At 47.7% G+C, this 20251-nt stretch overlaps 3 protein-coding genes across 3 annotated transcripts; 1 reads left to right on the plus strand and 2 right to left on the minus strand.

Moving 5' to 3' along the window:
• The first annotated feature begins 540 nt into the window (after nt 1–540).
• On the plus strand, nt 541–3963 carry LOC109781230 (zinc finger CCCH domain-containing protein 24). Its single transcript, XM_020339830.4, has 2 exons — nt 541–838; nt 1137–3963. Exon 2 carries the CDS (start codon nt 1163–1165, stop codon nt 3413–3415), a length of 2253 nt encoding a protein of 750 aa, XP_020195419.1. The 5' UTR covers nt 541–838; nt 1137–1162; the 3' UTR covers nt 3416–3963.
• Nucleotides 3964–6228: 2265 nt separating this feature from the next.
• On the minus strand, nt 6229–10164 carry LOC109781228 (alkaline ceramidase). The gene is made up of 3 exons (XM_020339829.4): nt 9983–10164; nt 8850–9192; nt 6229–7148 (listed from the first exon to the last, which is right to left on the minus strand). The coding sequence occupies exons 2-3, from the start codon at nt 9116–9118 to the stop codon at nt 6632–6634; spliced, it is 786 nt and encodes a 261-aa protein (XP_020195418.1). The 5' UTR covers nt 9119–9192; nt 9983–10164; the 3' UTR covers nt 6229–6631.
• Nucleotides 10165–18881: 8717 nt separating this feature from the next.
• On the minus strand, nt 18882–19701 carry LOC109781222 (oleosin 18 kDa-like). The gene has a single exon (XM_020339822.3). It carries the CDS (start codon nt 19699–19701, stop codon nt 19123–19125), a length of 579 nt encoding a protein of 192 aa, XP_020195411.1. The 3' UTR covers nt 18882–19122.
• Between the last annotated feature and the right edge of the window lie 550 nt (nt 19702–20251).

Genomic DNA, 20251 nt, shown 5'->3' on the forward strand with positions numbered 1-20251 from the left:
GAAGTCCCCAACCACAGCCCCCCCCCCCTTCGATGCCGACTGAACTCCATTTGCCGCCACCCGCTGCCGGCGAGCATCGCCGCCCACACCCCCGCCCTGCATGATCCCCCGCCTTCGCCCACCCTGGACCTCCCTCCCCCCCCCATACCCGCCATGACCCTCGTTGCCAGTGACCCCCCCCCCCCCCCCCCCCAAATACCCGCCATGACCCTCGTCGCCATCCCCCCCCCCCCCTCCCGAATCGTCAAGTTTCCGACTCATCTTCACATGCGACGCCGTGTGCCGGCCGCGGCGTCCCCGTCTCCGCCTCGGCTAGCAGTCGACCGATGCAGTAAATTTTCATGCAACGAAGAAATAGCCATGCAATTTTGCTAAACCAAACAACTATCACTTGTGCACACTCAACACTAGCCAGCACAACCAAATTATCCATTTGATGCACGTCCACAGGAGAGAGAGGGAGGGTGAAGAGAGAGAGAGGGAGTGTGTGTCGCCGCGAGAACTCCGATAGCCACCCCCCCACTCCCTTTCTCTCTCCTCAACTTTCCCCTTTTTTACTGCCCTCTCTCTCTCCCCTCCCCGCACACACCCCATGCTTCCGCTTCTTCTTCCCCCATCAATCGCGAACCGGATAGGGGATAGATAGATCGCCCCCAAATCTTTGCCCGGAACACCGCGGCGGCCGGCCGCTTCCACCCAACGCCACCCCACCCCACCACCACCACCCCTCGCTCTCCCCAGATTCGGGCCTCCGTGGAGATTTCCGGGATCTTTCCGCCGGCGCCGTCGCCCATGGCGTGCTGACATGGTCTGCCGCGCCGCAAGCTGCCCTGCACAGGTCAGGCTCCGCTCCGCCCCCCTCTCCTCGCCCCGATCTGCCGGCCGGAGCCGCCACCCGGGTGGCGGCTCTGGCCGAGCGCCCGAGCTTTGACGAGCTCCTGATCTAGCCAAAGATTGGTTTTTGCTTCCCGGAGATCTTTCCGTGGATTCGGTCGCCGCGCTTCCATTTTTGTAGCCTCGGTTTTTCCTCCCTTTCCCGTTGTATTTCGCGTCCGATTCGGCAGGTTTCCAGTCAATCTCGCCGTGCTATTTCGGACTTTGCTTGACTGGCTTCTTGACTCATGTTTTTGCCTCAGTTGCTTCGATCCGACGAGCCAAGAAGATGAACGGCGCGCCGATCCCCGCGCCCCCGTTGGCGGCCGGCGCCGACGCCGCGGCCGCCGCGACGCCCAAGAAGAATGCGGTCGCCGAGATGGCCAGGCACCTCACCGTCGACACGGACGACGCCTTCGCCGGCCTCCTCGAGCTCGCCGCCGACGACGACGCGGACGGCCTGCGCCGCGCGCTGGAGCGCGCGCCCCCCGCCGCCGCGGACGAGGCCGGCCTCTGGTACGGCCGCCGGAAGGCGCTCGAGCAGCGCACCCCGCTCATGGTCGCCGCCACCTACGGCAGCCTCGCCGCGCTCCGCCTGCTGCTGTCCCTCCCCTCCGTCGACGTCAACCGCCGCTGCGGCCCCGACGGCACCACCGCCCTTCACTGCGCCGCGTCTGGTGGCTCGTCCTCGGCCGTCGAGGCCGTCAGGCTGCTCCTGGTGGCCGGGGCTGACGCCGATGCCACAGATGCGTCCGGGTGCCGTCCGGCTGATGTGATCTCTGTGCCGCCAAAGATGATTGATGCAAAGATCGCCCTCCAAGATCTGCTTGGGCTCCCAAAGTCTGGACATGGCTTGCTCCGGGTGGTGACAAGGGCCACAAACCTGACCTCGTCGCCGGTGTCATCTCCCACCGCCGAGGACGCTCGGTCTCCATCAGCTGCCGTGATGATGATGTCAAAGTTCCCAGACCTGCCGAGGGTTGCGACCTCAGAGAAGAAGGAATACCCAGTGGATCCATCCCTGCCGGATATCAAGAACAGCATCTATGCCTCTGATGAGTTCCGCATGTACTCCTTCAAGATCAGGCCGTGCTCCCGGGCGTACTCACATGACTGGACCGAGTGCCCCTTTGTGCACCCTGGGGAGAACGCTCGGCGCCGCGATCCGCGCAAGTATCACTACAGTTGTGTTCCATGCCCTGATTTCAGAAAAGGTGTGTGCCGGCGTGGAGACATGTGTGAGTATGCTCATGGGGTGTTTGAGTGCTGGCTCCACCCAGCGCAATACCGCACTCGCCTTTGCAAGGATGGCACCGGCTGCAATCGCCGCGTCTGTTTCTTCGCGCACACCACCGATGAGCTCCGCCCACTGTATGTCTCCACTGGGTCCGCAGTGCCATCCCCTAGGGCCTCAGCAACGGCTGCAATGGAGATGGCAGCAGCAATGGGCTTGATGCCTGGTTCTCCGTCATCGGTCTCGGCAGTCATGTCCCCATTTACCCCACCAAGGTCTCCTTCTGGGAATGGGATGCCCCCTTCTTTGGGCTGGCAGCAACCAAATGTTCCGACGCTACACCTTCCGGGCAGCAGCCTTCAGTCAAGCAGACTCCGAAGCTCACTTAATGCAAGGGATATGCCTATGGATGACTACTCCCTGTTGCAGGATATTGATTCCCAGCTTATAAACGATCTGTGCTACTCGCGTCTTGGTTCATCAGCAGGAGGGAACCATAGTTCTCGGACCAAGAGTCTGAACCCTTCAAACCTGGATGATCTCTTTTCTGCTGAGATGGTCTCATCCCCAAGGTACAACAATGCTGATCAAGGTGCTATGTTTTCACCTTCCCAGAAGGCTGCCATCCTTAATCAGTTCCAGCAACAGCAGCAGCTTCTTTCGCCGATCAACACAGGGTTCTCACCAAAGGCTGTGGACAACCAGCAGTTGCATTCACGCTCATCCCTACTGCAAGCATCACTTGGGATATCCTCCCCTGGCCGGATGTCCCCCCGTTGCGTCGAATCTGGGTCGCCAATGAACTCCCACCTAGCCGCCGCCCTTGCCCAGCGTGAGAAGCAACAGCAGCAGCAGCACCAACAGCACCAGCAGACAATGAGGAGCCTCAGTTCTCGTGATCTCGGGCCTAGTGCTGCAAGAGCATCGGCTGCTGTTGGCTCTCCTCTGAGCTCATCATGGTCCAAGTGGGGGTCTCCTTCAGGGGCACCGGACTGGGGCGTCAACGGTGAAGAATTGGGTAAGCTTCGCCGGTCATCTTCCTTTGAGCTGAGATCAGGCGGCGATGACCCAGATCTCTCCTGGGTGCACACACTGGTTAAGGAGTCTCCACCAGAGAAGCAGGTCACCACAGCTGAATCCATCAACAACTCTGTCAGACCTTCACCTCAAATGCATCCCAGTGTAAGTAACGGTGAAGGCTCTAGTGTGAGCACGCAGCTGAACCGACATGACCAAGCCGCAGTTATCGGAGCGCTGCTCGAGCAGATGCAGCTTGACGAGCAGATTGGTAGTCTAGCAGCAACATAGACGAACAACCAAACAGAGCCCGGGAGGTGCGAGAAGAAGTTACCATTGTTAGCTAAAGAAGAATTGCAAGTATTTTTTTGATTTTCTGTTCATTGAGGTCGTCAACAAGCAAGCAAGCAAGCGAAAAGGATGGATGGATAGCTGAAGGCGGTGATTCAGGGATTGGTTTTCGTTAATTTTTGGGAGGTAAAAATCAATACACAACTATTGAGTTTCCATTTCCAGTAGGTTAAATTAAAGAGTGGAGTTACCTCAGTTTGGGGCCGAACGGAGGTAGAGAGAATCGCACCCCGGCAGCTTCAGTTCATCAGCCAAAAAAGATTTAGTTGTCTATTCTGTTAATTAACCCTGTTATATTAAATTAAAAGAAGAAGGCTCGTGTGCCATGCCAGAATTCTTTCCTTTTTTTTACCTTGGTGGTTGTTGTTTATTTTGTTTTTTATTGTTGTGACATGGATACTTGATGTACTGATGGGGTATAAATGGTTACCCGGGCATGCTATAGTTCCAAGTCCCCAAATATGTTTCAATTTTAATTTTTCCTTCAACATGATTTGTGAGAGGATTACACCGTGGCCTTGTTTTCGGTCAGAAGATGTTGATTCCTCTATTGTTCGTGGATGATAATTGTAATGATGATAATAATGTGAAATTGTTACCGAATCTTCGTCGCTGTTTATTTTTTCGCCGTCGAATCTTGGTTCATCTGAAGTGCTCCCGAATTTCTTGTGACTGGTGGCTTCTGATGAATCGTTCGGCCGATGCAACCAGGGTTCTGTTTCTTGACTGGTAGATGGAATTTCAGGGCTAGTGGGTGCACGTGGTGGAGTCAGTTGTGGGTGCATTTTTATTGGCCAAGTGTGAGCGAGATAATGCGCCGACTAGTCAGTGTGAAGATCGTGGAATCTTATCCCCGTTTTCACCCTAGATCTTGATTCGAATTCGTGCCGGCATTCGGAGGACGCGTAGCCGCGATATGATTCTTATTGCACCAGTTTTTGACAGTGAGGCGGTTCTCGATGTAGAATATTGTTTGGTGCTTCTCCAACGGGAGTGGCCAAAACGAACCTCCTCAAATGTCCCGATATCCGTCCCTTGTCCGATGCAGAGAACAGAGAAAAGAAAGAAAGATAAGAAATGAATTTATGATGGGTTCAAGGCTGAGTTCGTGTGCCCGGACTCCCCCAACCCTCCCCTAAGTTCAGGGACGATTTGTGGTTGGTCCAAGGCTTAGCATGTTCGAACTCCCCCAATCCTCCTCTAAGTTTTGGGGCTGTTGGTGGGATTTCAAACGTCCAGGTTAGCATCTACAAATATCCGTCCCTTGTCCAATGCAGAGATCAGAGAAAAGAAAGATACAAAAGAATTTATGATGGGTTCAAGGCTGAGTTCGTATGTCCGGACTCCCCCAATCCTTCCCTAAGTTCAGAGCGGTTTGTCGGTGGTCTTAGGCTGAGTTAGCGTGTTAGTTTGGGGGCTGTTTGTGGGATTTCAAACGTCCAGGCTAGTTTACAGATATCTGATGACCGCCGGTGGATGGCAAAAAATGTCTGAACACACTAGTTCAGACATTTGACGGTTTGACGAGTCCCGTTTGGAGTTGCCCTTACAATCCCCTTCCCATCAATCCCTTTCCACAAAACTAAGTACTGTGTCGATTTCCACTCCTTCCTAGTCGGCAGCCCCATGGATTGAAGCATTGATTCGACATTGGCACTCCAGGGCGCCGGCCATCCAACAAATATCCGTCCCTTGTCCAATGCAGAGATCATAGAAAAGAAAGATAAAAGATTAATTTATGATGGGTTCAAGACTGAGTTTGTGTGTCCAGACTCCCCCAACCCTCTCCTAAGTTCAGGGGCGGTTTGTGGTTGGTCCAAGGCCAGGTTAACATGTTCGAACTCCCCCAAACCTCCTCTAAGTTTGGTGGCTGTTTGTGGGATTTCAAACATCCAGGTTAGTATCTACAAATATCCGTCCTTTGTCCAATGCAGAGATCAGAGAAAAGAAAGATACAGAATGAATTTATGATGGGTTCAAGGCTGAGTTATTGTGTCCGGACTCCCCCAATCCTTCTCCAAGTTCGCAGCGGTTTGTCATTGGTTTTAGGCTGAGTTAGTGTGTTCAGACCCCTACCCCCCACCCCCCCAAAAAAACCTCCTATAAGTTTGGGGTCTGTTTGTGGGATTTCAAACGTCTATGTTAGTTTACAGATATTTGATGACTGCCGGTGGATGGCAAAAAGTGTCTGAACACGATGGTTAAGACATTTGACGACTCCCGTTTGGAGTTGCCCTTACCATCCCCTTTCCATCAATCCCTGTCCCCGAAACCAAGTACTGTGTCGATTTCCACTCATTCCTAGTCGGCAGCCTCATGGATTGAAGCATTGATTCGACATTGGCACTCCGGGGTCTCCATCATTCCATCAAGACCATCACAAAACCAGTACAGGCATGACGTGCACAGGCCAGAAGCATGGTATAGGGTGATGACATGATGAGCAGAATTTTCTTCTTCTAAACGGAGGCAAAAGTTTTGCCTATCAAATAATTTCGGAAGAGAATCTTCGTTTTCAAGTTTGAGCAGAAATTAATTTACAGAAAACCGGGCGAAAACCAATGGTGAGCAGAAATGGCTGCCTTTCAACCTTCGTTTTCAAGTTTGAGCACCTTGATGGCGCTACCTTTTGCTTGTGTGAGCAAGTTCAATGAATAATTGGCAAAATAAAATTGCTCCAAGACTAGCCATGCTTCCACAATCAGCAGGTGCACAAAGATCAAACATAATACACACCAGCCTCCAGGCACTAGTTCACAAATAGCATCGATTAACGATAAAGAATCAACTGTTACCACGAACATGAATCTATCACCACTCCAGCAGTAAGTTAAACTAATACAATTCAACCCCATTTCAAGTCAAATTCAAAGAATAAAAATATGAAGTCCTATAAGTTCGCAAACACAAACTGCTGCAGATTGAAAGTAAGAGACGAACACTCCAGCTAATCTCTGGTTGAAATCGAGTATGGTACAAAACAGGGCGTTAGTTAAAAGTTACCAAAATCAATTGAGACATCACTGACTGACATTCATTTGTAGTCCGTAATCACTTGGAAGCCCATTTACAAAAAATGCCACCGCTTGTTTTTTTTGCGCGCTTTGTGGACATTAGATTTCCGGTCCTGGAGAACACTGCTGATCGACAAACAACTTACTCCCTCTTTCTGGATTTCTGAATCTTGACATAAGGCAAAAATCCAAAGAGGTGGATAATGCGCGGCTCCCACCCACGCTGCTGAGCTCGGCAGAACATCAAGAATGTGTTTGCAAAGTATGAGTTGAAGCCCATAAGCACATGCCACCATGCATGTCCCTGCGGGTTGATGACCCAGAGCGAGAGCTTCTTACAGAAGATGCGATCAACTAGCCAGCAAACTGTCGCCAGGAATATGGTAAGAACCCACAGCTTCGCGAGCCTCTTGGCAGCCAAGTCTTTCGTCTGAATGTAGTACTTGTACATCCGCGGGATGCAGAGAAGGCAGAGGCCAATGTAGTGCAACTTGAATACTACTTGGAATCGCACGAAGAAGTGAACTACAGCAAATGCAGCACCGTATAGGACAAGGAAAGTAGGCATGGTGCTCCTGTAATGCCAGTCTGGTGAATAAAGGACATACAGATATAGGAGAATTTCCCACACCATTGGAGTCTCGTCACTCTGCTGTAAGCTGGAAAACAAAATATGGCCAACACGAATCAATATATTGCAAACAGTAAAGCAAAACTGAAAGAAATAATATGAAGAATTTGGCTGAAGTTAAGACATGCTGAAACTGAGATGCACACCAAGAAATGCATGTGATGATCCATGAGGCCTCAAATGCACAGCCTTTACTCAACAGATTGAGAGAGAATGATTTTTAACTTGCACATCATGGTCTTAATTACAGGAATGCATCCACTCTACATAGGACTTGAAACAACTCACCTATTGTGTTTGATGCAATGGATATGGTATTTATAATTCAAAGTACATGCAGCACAGACAGTTGTTAAGGAGGTAAGTGGTAAGTAATGATGTGCATCATATGACCACCAAAAACAAGCAAGTTGCTTTATTCGGGAGACTTCTAATTTACTAATTTGCCAACCAAAAGGCAGCTAGATTACCCTATGCATTTTTCAAGGACCAACAGGAGTGGCAAATAGTGAGCGCCTGTAACTACTGAAATTTTGTCATAAACATAAGAAAACCATTCAACACAGACACCATTTCAGCAATGAACAGCTGTACCAGTTGTTGATGGTCAGCCAGGGCATAAGTACAACCATGCCAAATTTTTAATTCGGAACGTTCCAAATTAATCACTCGTTGTTCGGGTGCGCAAGTGCATATCAGTGCATAAGCATAGAATTTTGAAAGCAAGACTCGATGGAGAAAACAATCTAATGTGGCTTGTAATTTGTCAATGCAACCTTCTATACCCAAGTTTTCAACCTATGAAGACGATCCTGTTTTGTTTGTAATTTGCCTGTATTTTTGTAACTTCTCAGAGTAGGGCTATTTTCAAATTATTGAAGGGAGCCATTCACCAAGAATTTACAAGGTGTTCTAACAGAATCACATAGAAGTAACAAAGAATGTATTGTTTATGGCTTTTGGCTTTGTGCTGAAACACCGGAAGTAAAATGCACTTCTTTGAATATCAACAGCAGCGAGATCAAAGAAAAGTTCAGGTCAATAACAGCCAGATAACAATTACAATAGCAGGGCGTAATATATATAGCGCTAATACAAACTAAACACAAATTCATGTTAATAAAATATCTTCTGCAAATGATTCAAATGGCAGTAAATATAGGTTCATCAAGGTGCATTTATTTTCTGCTATCAGAAACTCTCAATCAAATGCGAGCACGCGTCGCTAAATGTAAAAGGTGTGTCCTGGGTAGTGTCTGAGAGATAGTACCTAACAAACTCGGATCTACAAAATATCAATATGTTCTGTGTATTTCAATAATTTATAGTCGCCAATACTACATCATGTTCACTTACTAAGCTGTAACCATCATAGACAGGAAATCAGCCAAAAAGATAATGAAAATGGTCACGGTGAAGCAAGAAACCACGTCTGAGCAAATTAACAACTGGCATTGTAGAGTCTTTTTTTCCCTCAAAATGGTAGGGAGCATGAAATTTAACTTTGATGTTTTGAAGCAAAGCCATAACTAGTAAAAAAGAAAGAGGAAATTACCCTAGATTCAACGACATGCTGTAACCAAAACCCATCCCATCATTGTGAGCGCAATTGCAAGATACGCGTAGTAGGAAAGAACAACATTCAACGAGCGAAAGGGCTAACTCCCAGAATTGCGTGATTACGATTAATACCAACCGAGAATACCAGTACAGTTAACTAAAAACTTACACATGTTGCAAGGTTGCATGGAAGATGATACTCCCAATAGAAAGTATCATATTGGATATGTGCAGGACGCTGAAGCGCTTCTCAAAACGTTGGCGGAGAGCATTCATGAGCCCAATAAGCGCCAAGAGAATGCATGGGGCATTAGAGAGAGTATTGTAGAACTCTGCGATGTATGACGAGCGCGCATAGTTCTCCTCGCACAGCTCAGTGGTTGATGTAACCGGCCCCCAGAAGCTCGCCACCATCGAATCCGCCATGGAATCGGCCATGATTACCTCTTTACTCGGTATGCTATCAAGAGGCTATGTCACAGCACGGTGTTGGAGGGCAGCAAACCAAAGACCTGCAGAAATGAAACGTAATTTTGTCAAGACCTACGCAGTGCTTGTGGCAGTTAATCATACTCCTGTGTGTACAAGATATAAAAAATGTCGGCATGTGGCGGGTACAGCAGGTAAAGAAGTCGTTAAAAGATAATTGACGTTTCCATCATATATATCCTATTCATCCATAAAAGGCAAGGGTAATTTTCCCACTAATGCAATGACATAATAACGGCGGAACACCTCTTGGCACAAACAATCCAAGTCACCATCATGGAAGGCTCACACGCAGCAAGTAGAATTACATAAGTAACTCCTACTCAGTGAGGGCTCGAAAAAAACCCTAACAACAATTAAACACAAGTGCAACCACTAGCTTCCTTGAAAGGCGCTCTTACAACAGAATCCAGCGGCACCAGCAGATCCCATCAGGGGTACGCACAGATTCGCCGCAGCGAAATCCGGCATCGATCGATTCCCAGTCCCCCCGACCAGCCCCACCGCACAAGCAAACGTCTACCAGACCCAGGCCGAATCTCCCACAGATCTGCCTGCAGTGGAGGCCGAATCAGCGGGAACGCGCACCAGCCCCCGCAGCGGCGATTAGCAGGCCGCCAGCCCCGAGACCGTCGGCGCGACCCCCCTCTCTTGGCTCGCGGAAAACCCGCGCGTCGCCGCCCGTCCAGAAAATTCAGATCGCCGTGGACCAAACCGAAGGGGGCGGAGGGATGGATGGACCGGGGAGAACCCGCGGCTAGGGTTTTGATCGGAAGGGATCGAGGGATCGGAGGGGGCGGAGGGGATGGTTACCTCGGGCCGGGCGCGGCGGGGCGCGGCGGGGCGCGGCGCTCCTGCGGGTGGGCTGTGCCGTGGTGTGCGCGCTAGGGCATGGAGGACGGCGAGGTCCGTGGGGCGCTTTTGTTCGCTTCGCTCGCTCGATCGATCCGTCGCTGTCTTCCTTTTTTTTTTTCCTTTTCCCTTTTCCTTTTAACTTTTCTCCACGCGTCTTTTCCTCGGTGTTCGTTCGTTGGAATAAAAAAAAAATCGCCGTGGGCCGTCCGTCGGCGTGGTGCGCGGGCCTAGCGCGTGGGGCCCGGTGGCTTGACGGGTGGGGGCGAGAGTCGTCGGCCGGCCTTCCGCGGTGGCCGGCGGCCGTGCGCCGGGGCCGGCGGGGACCCCGCGGCCCGTACGGCGGTACACGCGTCCGGCCGTGCCGTGTACCCCCTACCACATTGTGTTTTAGTGCAGAAGAAGAATATACGTATGCATGCAGGGACCATTTTCCACGGTGATCCCGTCGTCTGGCCGTTACTGCCGACGGTGCGCCGCATTATTGATTCAGAATATCGTGTAGAGCGTGCCTAAAATACAACTACTACTACAGTACCGCTAAAGTGCATCTAGATATGTCATAAGTATCGCACGCACATCTTCGTCACTTGGTTTCTCTTCCCATGTCTACCGACGCTGGCCTGGTCGAAATCGTATGGCAAGTCAGGCATCGCGCACATAAGTTGTAATTTTGCGTTAGTGCATCCAGACCATGCCAACTTATCATTTTTGGGGAATCAGCCTGTGCATGTCGATCGCAATTCAAATTGTTTGCGTTCATTTTCGTAAGGCCATGAATGGTACACGTTTCGGATGCTTGCGGCAAAAATATATAGCATCTTTCATATATTTGTTTGTTTTGTTAAAGCTGGTGTCGTGTTAAGGTTGATTTAAACCTTTTCTTTTTTTATACCCGCAAAAGAAAGTGTTTTCTCTTTTAACACATTATTATTTTGCCACATGCTTTGTAAGTTTATCGTTTCTAACATTTGCATTTGTTTTTCATTAGATTTTTATGTTTCCAAACAGCAACTTATACATTTGTTATTAGTTTTTTATGTTTCCAAACACCAACATATACATCTGTTTTAACACGGTTCCTGTGGCAATTCACAGGGCATCGTCTAGTTTCCCAAACAAGCGAGGTTAAAATCTTTGACCTTGTATCAAAAACATTGTAAAAGTGTGTGGTTCATATGCGCGTGAGATACCTGTCATCTGGAGAAAAAAACAATTTTACAGGCATCGCATCGCCGACATGTGATTATTGTTGTTGATTACGACTTGCTTGAGGTGCCGGCCCATTTTTGCACCTAAACATTATCACAAATTTGTATTTGGCGCGGGCGGATGTGGACCATTTTCCCAGTGATATGTCAGCCTCACCATGTCACATTATTATTTGGATTATGTCGTAGTATTTTCCCAAAAGACAAGTGAGGTTACATCTTAGATCTTGTATGTCAAAAACACTGTAAACATGTGGTCCATGGGCACGGCACTTTTCACCAAGAAACCTAATTTAGTTGGCCTCACCGACATATAAATACTTTTTTGATAACGACTTTTTCTTTCTTGATAACGACTCGTTAGAGGAGCCAATTCATTATGCGGGCTTCACATTCTGGCACTACAACTACGTAATATTTTTTTTCTTGAAAACAACTCATAAGAGTAAGTTGTGATCATCGATGAGTTTATGGGCTCTCTACTCGTCATGGTGAATCTACTATATCAAAATAGAAGCCCCCACTACGTGATTTTCCTGCCCTCACAATCAGCCGGTCACAATTAGTTCATTCGTTTGATTAATCATGGATGGACAGAAATTAGTTGTAAATTTGCATTAGTGTATCCATGCATGCCTTTTTTTGGGAAATCAGCTCACGCATGTCGATTGCAAATGTTTGCGTTCATTTTCGTATGGTCATGAGTGGTACATGTTTCGGATGCTTGCGGCAAAATATATAGCGTGCTTCATTTTTTTTGTTAAACATAGCATCACGTTATATTCGATTTAAATGTCTTCTCTTCTTTTCTCGGTGCACGTTGGTTCGGATTAAAAATCTTCGTGGCCCTTTCGTTGGTGTGGTGCGCGGGCCTGGCGCATGGGGCCCGCTTGGCAGGAGAGAGAGAGAGAGTGTGGAATCAGCCGCCCTTCCACAGTGGCCGACGGGGACACGTTGCTCGTATGGCGATACACGCGTCCGGCCGCTGTGGGTCCCAAATTTGTATTTGGTAGAGAAGAATGGACAGGTGCCATTCCGTGCAGTGATCCCGTCGTCTAGCTATTATCAACGATGTGCCGCATTACCAAATTGGAATATTTCTCAAACAAGTGAGGATGAAATCTTGGAAATCTAATTTTCCAGGCATCGTCGACAAGTGATTCTCTTTCTTGATAATGACTTGCTAGAGGCGTCGGCTCATTTCGTGAGCTTCGAATTATCACGGACTGTAATATTTTCCTAGTGACATGTCAGTCTCACTATGTCGCATTATTACTCGGATTATGTCGGAGTATTTTTCCAAAAGGACAAGTGAGGTTACAGCGTGGGTCTTGTGTGAAAGCACCGAAAACATGTGTTACATGGGCAAGACACTTGTCACCAAGAACATAATTCAGCATGCCTCGCCGACATATGATTTATTATCTGTTCAGAAATAACTGATGTGGTATTAGTTAAAATTTAAACTAAAATTCCCTCAAACAAATTAAACTAAAACCGCGTCAATTATTTTTGAATGAGGGCAGATAATGACTTGTTAGATGGGTCGATTCATTTTGTGGGCTTCATGTCATACAAGAAAGAATCACGCGCTTTGTCGTGCCGTTCTTCATCATGAGTCAAAATTTCCCCAGGATTGGTCTCTGGTTTGTGGGCTTCTAACTCGAAATTTTTCCTTGAGGTGGTGTCGTCCTCCGCATTTGTTAGAGGTAGGGTTTAGACGTGAGAAAAAAGTCATCTATAGTAGCAATTCTTTTTTGAGAACTTATAGTTACATACGACACGTGTTTTAGAGAAAATTCACACTCGCGCTGGCCATAGAGCCCCAGCAGCGCAAAACTTATCACTGTCAGGCTGCGACAGGACGCTTTTAGCGTCCAATAGCACTTCACCGCCGGGTACCTTATATATTGGGATGGCCCATTAGCATAGGTTGGTCAGATGTTCCTTTTCCCTTTATTTGTGTTAAATTTTCTTCACTTTTATTTGCTTTTAAGAAATGACTACACATTTGAAAAATGTTCATGTGGTTACAAACTGTGCTCATGTATTTATTTATTTTGAACATTCACGCATTTAAATATTCACATATTTGATAAAATGAATTTTGAAACTTGATCGTGAGATTTAAAAAATGCTCATGCATGTTTTGATAAGAAGTGTTCGTGTATTTCTCCAAAACAATTGTGTCTGTGTGCCGCGCGTGTGTTGTTTAACAATATTTCATAAAAGAAGAAAGAAAAAAGAAAAAGCTGAAGCAAAAAATAAAATGGAATGAAGTTAAAAGAGAGAGAATGAAGCAAGTGATCTTATTGATACGAAGGGTATATATCCATATTGAGGGGTTGCTTCAAGACATGGCAGTACATGTTAGGTGAGAAAGAATGCGACTGTTTGGGTTGAACACACCCCTTTACCAATGACGTTCGTTAATAATATGTATTCATAAGCACAAGTTATTTATATCTAACATTTTTCTTTATTGCATCAGATTTGCCTGCCTCCATTGTTTGGGCATTTTGCTATTGGCTTTTTTGGCGCCCTTGTTGTTTATCGGCTAGATGTATCTTTTTGGCGCCCTTGTTGTTTATCGGCTGGACGTATCTTTTTGGCGTCCTTGTTGTTTATCGGCTAGACGTATCATTTTTTTTGGTGGAGTTACATAGCTGGATCTGATGTCAAGAGGTGGTGGAAGTGCTATACGTAGCTGGACTGCTATCTTTGGGGAAGTGCTAGACGCAAGCCACACGAACACAAGGGCTACACACTATGACATGCCGACAACATAGGCCCTCCCGCCTGCAAGACTCATGACCCACTAGATAGCTTTATTTTAAGAGAGCTTATTATTTTTTAGAGATGTTTCTTCTTGAAAGCACCTCATAAGAGTAATTGTGATCATCGATGAGTTTATGCATTCTCTACTCTTCGTGGTGAATTTAGTAAATTTCAAGTTATATATATAAACAAAACTGCGAATATCTAGAGAAATGTGAAGTGTGAGGTATCTCTCTCAATAGCGGCTTGCCATGTACTTCCCGTGGGCAACACCCAAACGCCCAAACCTTAACCACTACTACATCGATCTCATGTACTCTTGTGGTAGTTGTGGGTAGGGACGAAGCTAGAAAAAAACTTAGCAGGATCATGTCTATGATAGTGGGGTCATCATCTATAAATGAATAAGGATTAGTACTAAATTAGTGAAGGATTTGCTAATTTGATTGGGTCAACTGACCCCATTGCTTACAAGGAAGCTCCGTCCATGGTTGTGGTTTGTGGGATGCACGATAGACTCCAAAGGACACACATGCATCATTCCTAATTTGAAGGATTGGCCTTGAAAAGAGTTATCGAGGTTTTGTTCACCATTGAATGAGTCAGTCAAAGGCAACACGCTAATATGATCTTCTTCGTGAAAAAATTATGAGATTTCCAAAGAAATAAAAGCAAGAAATTTTAAAGAGCGTTGATGGAGGTTGGAAGCAATAGGAAGAAGAATGGACCGGGATCCATAGGTTCACTAGTGGTTTCTCTCCAAAAGAAATAGCAAAGTGTGATGAACAAATACAGCTGTGCATCGATTAAATTACGGTTTTTATGAGTATGGTTATACATGGTATAATTGCATATGACCATCACGTCCAAACATCTATAAACCATCATCCTACTACATCTACAGCTAATACTCCATCCCAAGACCATTATCCAACATGCATCTCAAAGTATTAAGTTAAAGAAATATATTATTGCATTAAGTATGATGACACGAAGTGACACATTGTCTTCACCCTGCGTTCAAAAGGACAACTACGCAATCATATTTTTTATCCGTAATGGCAACAATAAAATACAATGCAAACCTTTTCCACTTTCTATCACTGCAATAGATTACTTACAAGATTGAACCCAACTAACATACACAACTTCCTTTTGCAGATCATCCATCAAACTTGGCCAAAGAAATATAAATAGATCGGTGAGCATATGTGAGTAAGAATTTTGCAACAAAGAAACCAAATTGATCTCAAAAGAATTAATGGATAGATCTGGTCATACAGTGACAAATCATCACATGGCAACAATGCATCAGCAAATTACATTGAATGGATCACAATCATGTAGGGCAGCTCATGTGATATTTGTATTGAGAAGCAACCGAGAGAAAAACCAACTAGTTATTGATATGGATCCATAGTCCAAAGAAAACTACTCACGAGCGATCATGGTGGCCTTCAAGTTGATGTAGATGGACATTGAGATGATTTCCTTCTCCGACAGAGCACCGGAAAAGGCCTCTAGATTGGATCACTTCAAAACAGAGAGGTGCGGTTGTGGAAACAGAAAGACTCCTCAATGTGTAGGGGTTTTGGAGCAAACAAAAAATATACGTTTTCATAGCCACAAGGGGACCACGTGGTTGTACCACGCGGCCACCTTGGCTATGTGGGGTCCTAGATGGGACTCAAGTCCTCCGGAAGCTTCTCGTTGAAAAATATTTTCTAGAGTTTATTTAAGGATTTTTTGAGCTCTATAAAATTGATGTTCCTGAAAGTCCAACAACATGCAGAAAACAACAACTAACACTCCGCACTGAGTTAATAGGTTAGTCTAGAAAAATAATAAAAGTTGATGCCAAATTATGCCAAAATGATATAAACCTAGCATGAAACAATAAAAAAATATACATATCTGAGACGTATCAGCATCACCGGGTTGAATCCATACTTGTCCTCTAGCAGATAGATCATAACAACATAAATTTTGATTGTAAATGCTACGAACATGAATTATAATCAATATGATGCAATTTAGGTATGACTGTAAAGAACAACGATGCAATGCAACATTTTGTAGTTGATAAAAAAGATAACATCAAAAAGTACAAGTAAAATCACTCGCTTTTCATGGATCAATGCTTTCATATCAAATTCACCAATGCCATTTATGTTTAGATACAATGTTAGGTGTATCATGAAACCATAGTATGCTAAGTCTTAATTGTATCAGAAACAATTTTACCATAAAGTGGCCAGAGTGTTGGTCAAGCACATCAATTACACAATCTCGTGTTTCAATTAATCTAGAGTTATGCATTTTCTAGGGCGAGCCTTAATCTTTACACTCAAACGGAAAAAGGAATAATCATGGAGGTTAATAAGTCGAAAAGAAAGAAAGTATGGCATCAACGCGACTGATCTTTAGGTTATGGAGAAGCCATATAAGCGATGTTGATGCACAGAGTAGCGATTGTCATGCAACAGATCCACTAAAGCTATGAATATATAAAAGCTCTCCAAATGAATTAGTGGAGATGTGCACCAAACTTCGCTTGTTTATAAACACATAAAGCGTTTGAGAAAGCTCATCCAACATCGCTGGTTCTACGGTGAAAAATTACCAACTAACATGTAAACATGAAGAATATGAAATGCAAGAATGGTGCTAGTTTGAATAATATGCATGAAGCGTATGCATGGTAATTTAAAGCACTAAGGGCATCTCCAACGCAGACCCTCAAACTGCCCGCAATCGTCCGAACTGCGTGGTCCAGGCGTGTTGTGTCATCCAACGCGGGCCTGTATCATTCCACACATCGGTTCATACATGCTTTCTCCCGCAAAGGGAAGACAAAGTGGGGGAGGGGGGGGGTTGCGGGAGTTCACACAGCAGCCACGTAGGACTCCGGCACCCGGAGCCCACGCCCCCTCCCGGTCCCATTTCCTTCCACTCTACCCCTTCTCGCCCTTACTTTGCATCCGCGCCCTCCATCTCCGTCACCACCCTTGTACCTCTTCGGCCGTCACAGAGGCATTGTCGGACGTCCACAACCAGCACTGACGCGCACGCCCGCTTTTACGACGGTGTTGCCCACCCTAGAGCCGTTTGTACCTAGGTACACTCCGCCCCCTGTCGACGACCTCCATGGCGGACACCACGCCCGATAGGTGTTCGATCAAATGCCATTTAGCTTAATTTCGAATGCCATGTCATTCTTTCGGAGTACGAAGGTTGGCGGGGTACTCGACCGTGGAGGATGAGTTGTTGTGCGATGCATGGTTGGTTGTATCCATCAATTTTGTAGGCAGGAGCGGAGGAGGACCTTCTGGCAGCAAGTGCATGAATCGTTTCGCGCGCGAAAACACATTGCTCCCTACGACATGCACATCATTTAAGAACACAATGTGAGGTCGTTATCATATCACTAGCACGGTATCCAGACCAGCGTCACCAAGTTTTGTCGCGTGGTTGATCAGCTGGAGGCAAGGTGGCCATTGCACGCAGCAGAGGAGGAGTTCGTGAGTTTTGCTTCTTCTTGCTCGATTTGTTTAAATCATTCATTCACTTAATGCTGGTCTACATGTTCATTTACTCAATGCTGGTCTACACATTATGTAGCCCGCTCACGTTGCCGTGATGTACCACAGAACAGAGGGACGGCCATTTAAGTACACATTGTTAGATAAAGTTGAAGGGGCAGTATATGTGGGACGACGTAATCTGTTAATGAAGCTTATTGGACATCCGGTTAAGATATTGTTGTACTAGACTTATTTGGATGATTGATTTGTGCTATTTTCAATCCAAACTGGATAAATGTCGGCCGATTTGCATGAATTTCATCCGGCTGAAGTGTGTATGCAGGCAACATTGGATGAAATTTCATCCTATCAATTTGCATGAATTTCATCCTGCTGAAGTGTGTGTGCTATCTTGCACGAATTTCATCCGGCTGAAGTGTGTATGCAGACAGCATTGGGTGGAATTTCCTCCGACTGAACAATCAGTATCCACAGACTACGCCGGAGTATCCGCAGACTATGCCGGTATCCGCAGACCATGCTAAAGCAAATTTCAAATTTACGGGTCAGTGGTGTTGGATGAAATTTCATCCGGAGACTATGCCAGAGCAAATTTACGGGTCAGTAGCGTTGGATGAAAAGAAATTTCATCCGGCTAAACGATCAGTATACGCAGACTATGCGGAGCGTATGCCCTAATGTATGAAATGCAAAAAAGAATAACGACCCTTTCAAGAAAAGAAAAAACGTTGGAGTTGCTGCAAAAAGTAGTACTACTGTTGCCTCCTCTCTCTCCTCTCTGTGCCTCTTTCATTCCTCACAAAGATTGGAACAACACCGAACAATATACCTTAGGCTGTTAGGCATGTGTGGTTTCTGTATTCTCCTGATCCAATTTGTATGCCCTAGAACATCATTGTGCAGTAAAGCTCTGCCACTCGCTCAAAAAAAAAAAAACAAGGGTGAAGCGGCCAGCAAGCCATGGTGATGTATATTGTTGCCTTGCCTTGGGAGATGGTTTCAATCCTGCACCTGATGTGCTTGTTTGTTTTCGCCTCCCGCACGTACCGTCTGTACTGCTGATGTGTCGAAGTTTGATGGTCGTTGCGAAGCCACCGCTATTTTCTAGCGGTGGGATAATCGTCTTACACGTTTCGCATTCAGCGAAGACAGAATCTGAACTTCGTTTCAAAAAAGGAAGACGGATTCTGAAGTATTCTCGTACGAAGGATGAACCAAATGGTGAATTATCCTCGTCGATATCAAATGATCGGCAGCGTGTAGTAAAACAGCAGAAACATCACACACACACAGGACACACTGAAGCAGCACAGAAGCAAATGCATGGACAGACGAAGCGGCCCGGGCCTTTTCTTATTCACAACTCGGTACTAAACCGATCGATCGGACGAACACGAGCAGTACTAAAACAGTAGAAACATCACACACACACTGACACGCACGAACACACACACTCGCTCGTGTAGACACGTACGAAGGCACTAGCATACATAGAGCAGGTAGCAGACGACGCGCGCGCGCCCTGCTGCGCGGCGCGGCCGACTGGCATCGGCCTGCTAGCTCCAGCTTACGACGACGCCCTGGTGCCGGTGCCGGCGCCCGCTCCGCCGGTGGCGCCGGTGTGGCCGCCTCCTCCGGCGCGCGCCTCCTCCGCGCGGCTCTGGATGGCGTGGCCGGCCTGCTGCGTCTTGTGCCCCGCGGCCGCGGCGGCGTCGGCCATGCGCTGGCGCGCCTCCTCCACGTAGTCCGGGGTGCGCTGGAACGCCTGGCGGGCCGTGTTAGCCAACACGGTGAGCGAGGAGAGGCCGCCCAGCCCCAGCGCGCCGGAGGTGAGGAACCCGGTGACGGCCAGGCCGATGGTGAGCGCGGCCGGGACCAGCACGGGGCTGAAGAGCAGGAACACGGGCGTGGCCACGGCCAGCCCCACCACGGTGCCCGCCAGCGCCAGCCCCGACAGCACCAGCAGCAGCCCGCCCAGCGGGAACAGCGTCGCCACCGTCAGCGCCTGCGACGCCGACGGCGCCTTCTCCTGGAGCATGCCCTTCATCTGCTCCCCCATCTGGCGCCCGTGCTGCTGCTGCCCGCCGTGGTGCCCGCCGCCGTACTGCCCGTGCTGCACCTGCACGTAGCCCCCGCGGTCCGCCATTGCTCCTCCCTCGCTTCGCTGCGTCCGCCGGCGGTGAAGTGAACCAAGATCTGTCGAACTCAAGAGCTGGAGGTAGGGGAGTGAAGTGAAGTGAGTTGAGGTGGAGAGGGGATCGAGGCTAGGGTTTATATAGGTGGAAGAAGCGGTGACACGTAGGGAGGAGGCGGGGTACGTGGTGGGGGTGGAGGCTCGCATGGGCTACACCCGGCGAGAGGGCTGACACGGCGCGGCGCCTGAGGCAGCCGCTGTGTCGGGAGGATGCGGTGGGCATGCGTGCGTGCCAGCTGAGGTGGGTCGTGACATTGCGAGTTTGTGACAGCGTGCGTGCGAGACGCACAGCCTTTGTTTGCTTCCCGGAGTGCGTTCGTCGCCTCGTCGGCCGGTGAGCTCGTGTTTACCGGAGTTTGGTGGGGTTCGGTGAAAAAACCTGTAGTGGGGGTGACATTTCGTTCCATCAAAAAATATAAAAGGTGTGACATTTCGCATGGTGCATGGCTGGTCGCCGCTGGCCTGCTATTCTCGTGGTCGCTCAACTTTAACATGGCGCGTT

Source organism: Aegilops tauschii, chromosome 4 (genome assembly GCF_002575655.3).
Source record: "Aegilops tauschii subsp. strangulata cultivar AL8/78 chromosome 4, Aet v6.0, whole genome shotgun sequence".
Classification (NCBI taxonomy): domain Eukaryota; kingdom Viridiplantae; phylum Streptophyta; class Magnoliopsida; order Poales; family Poaceae; genus Aegilops; species Aegilops tauschii.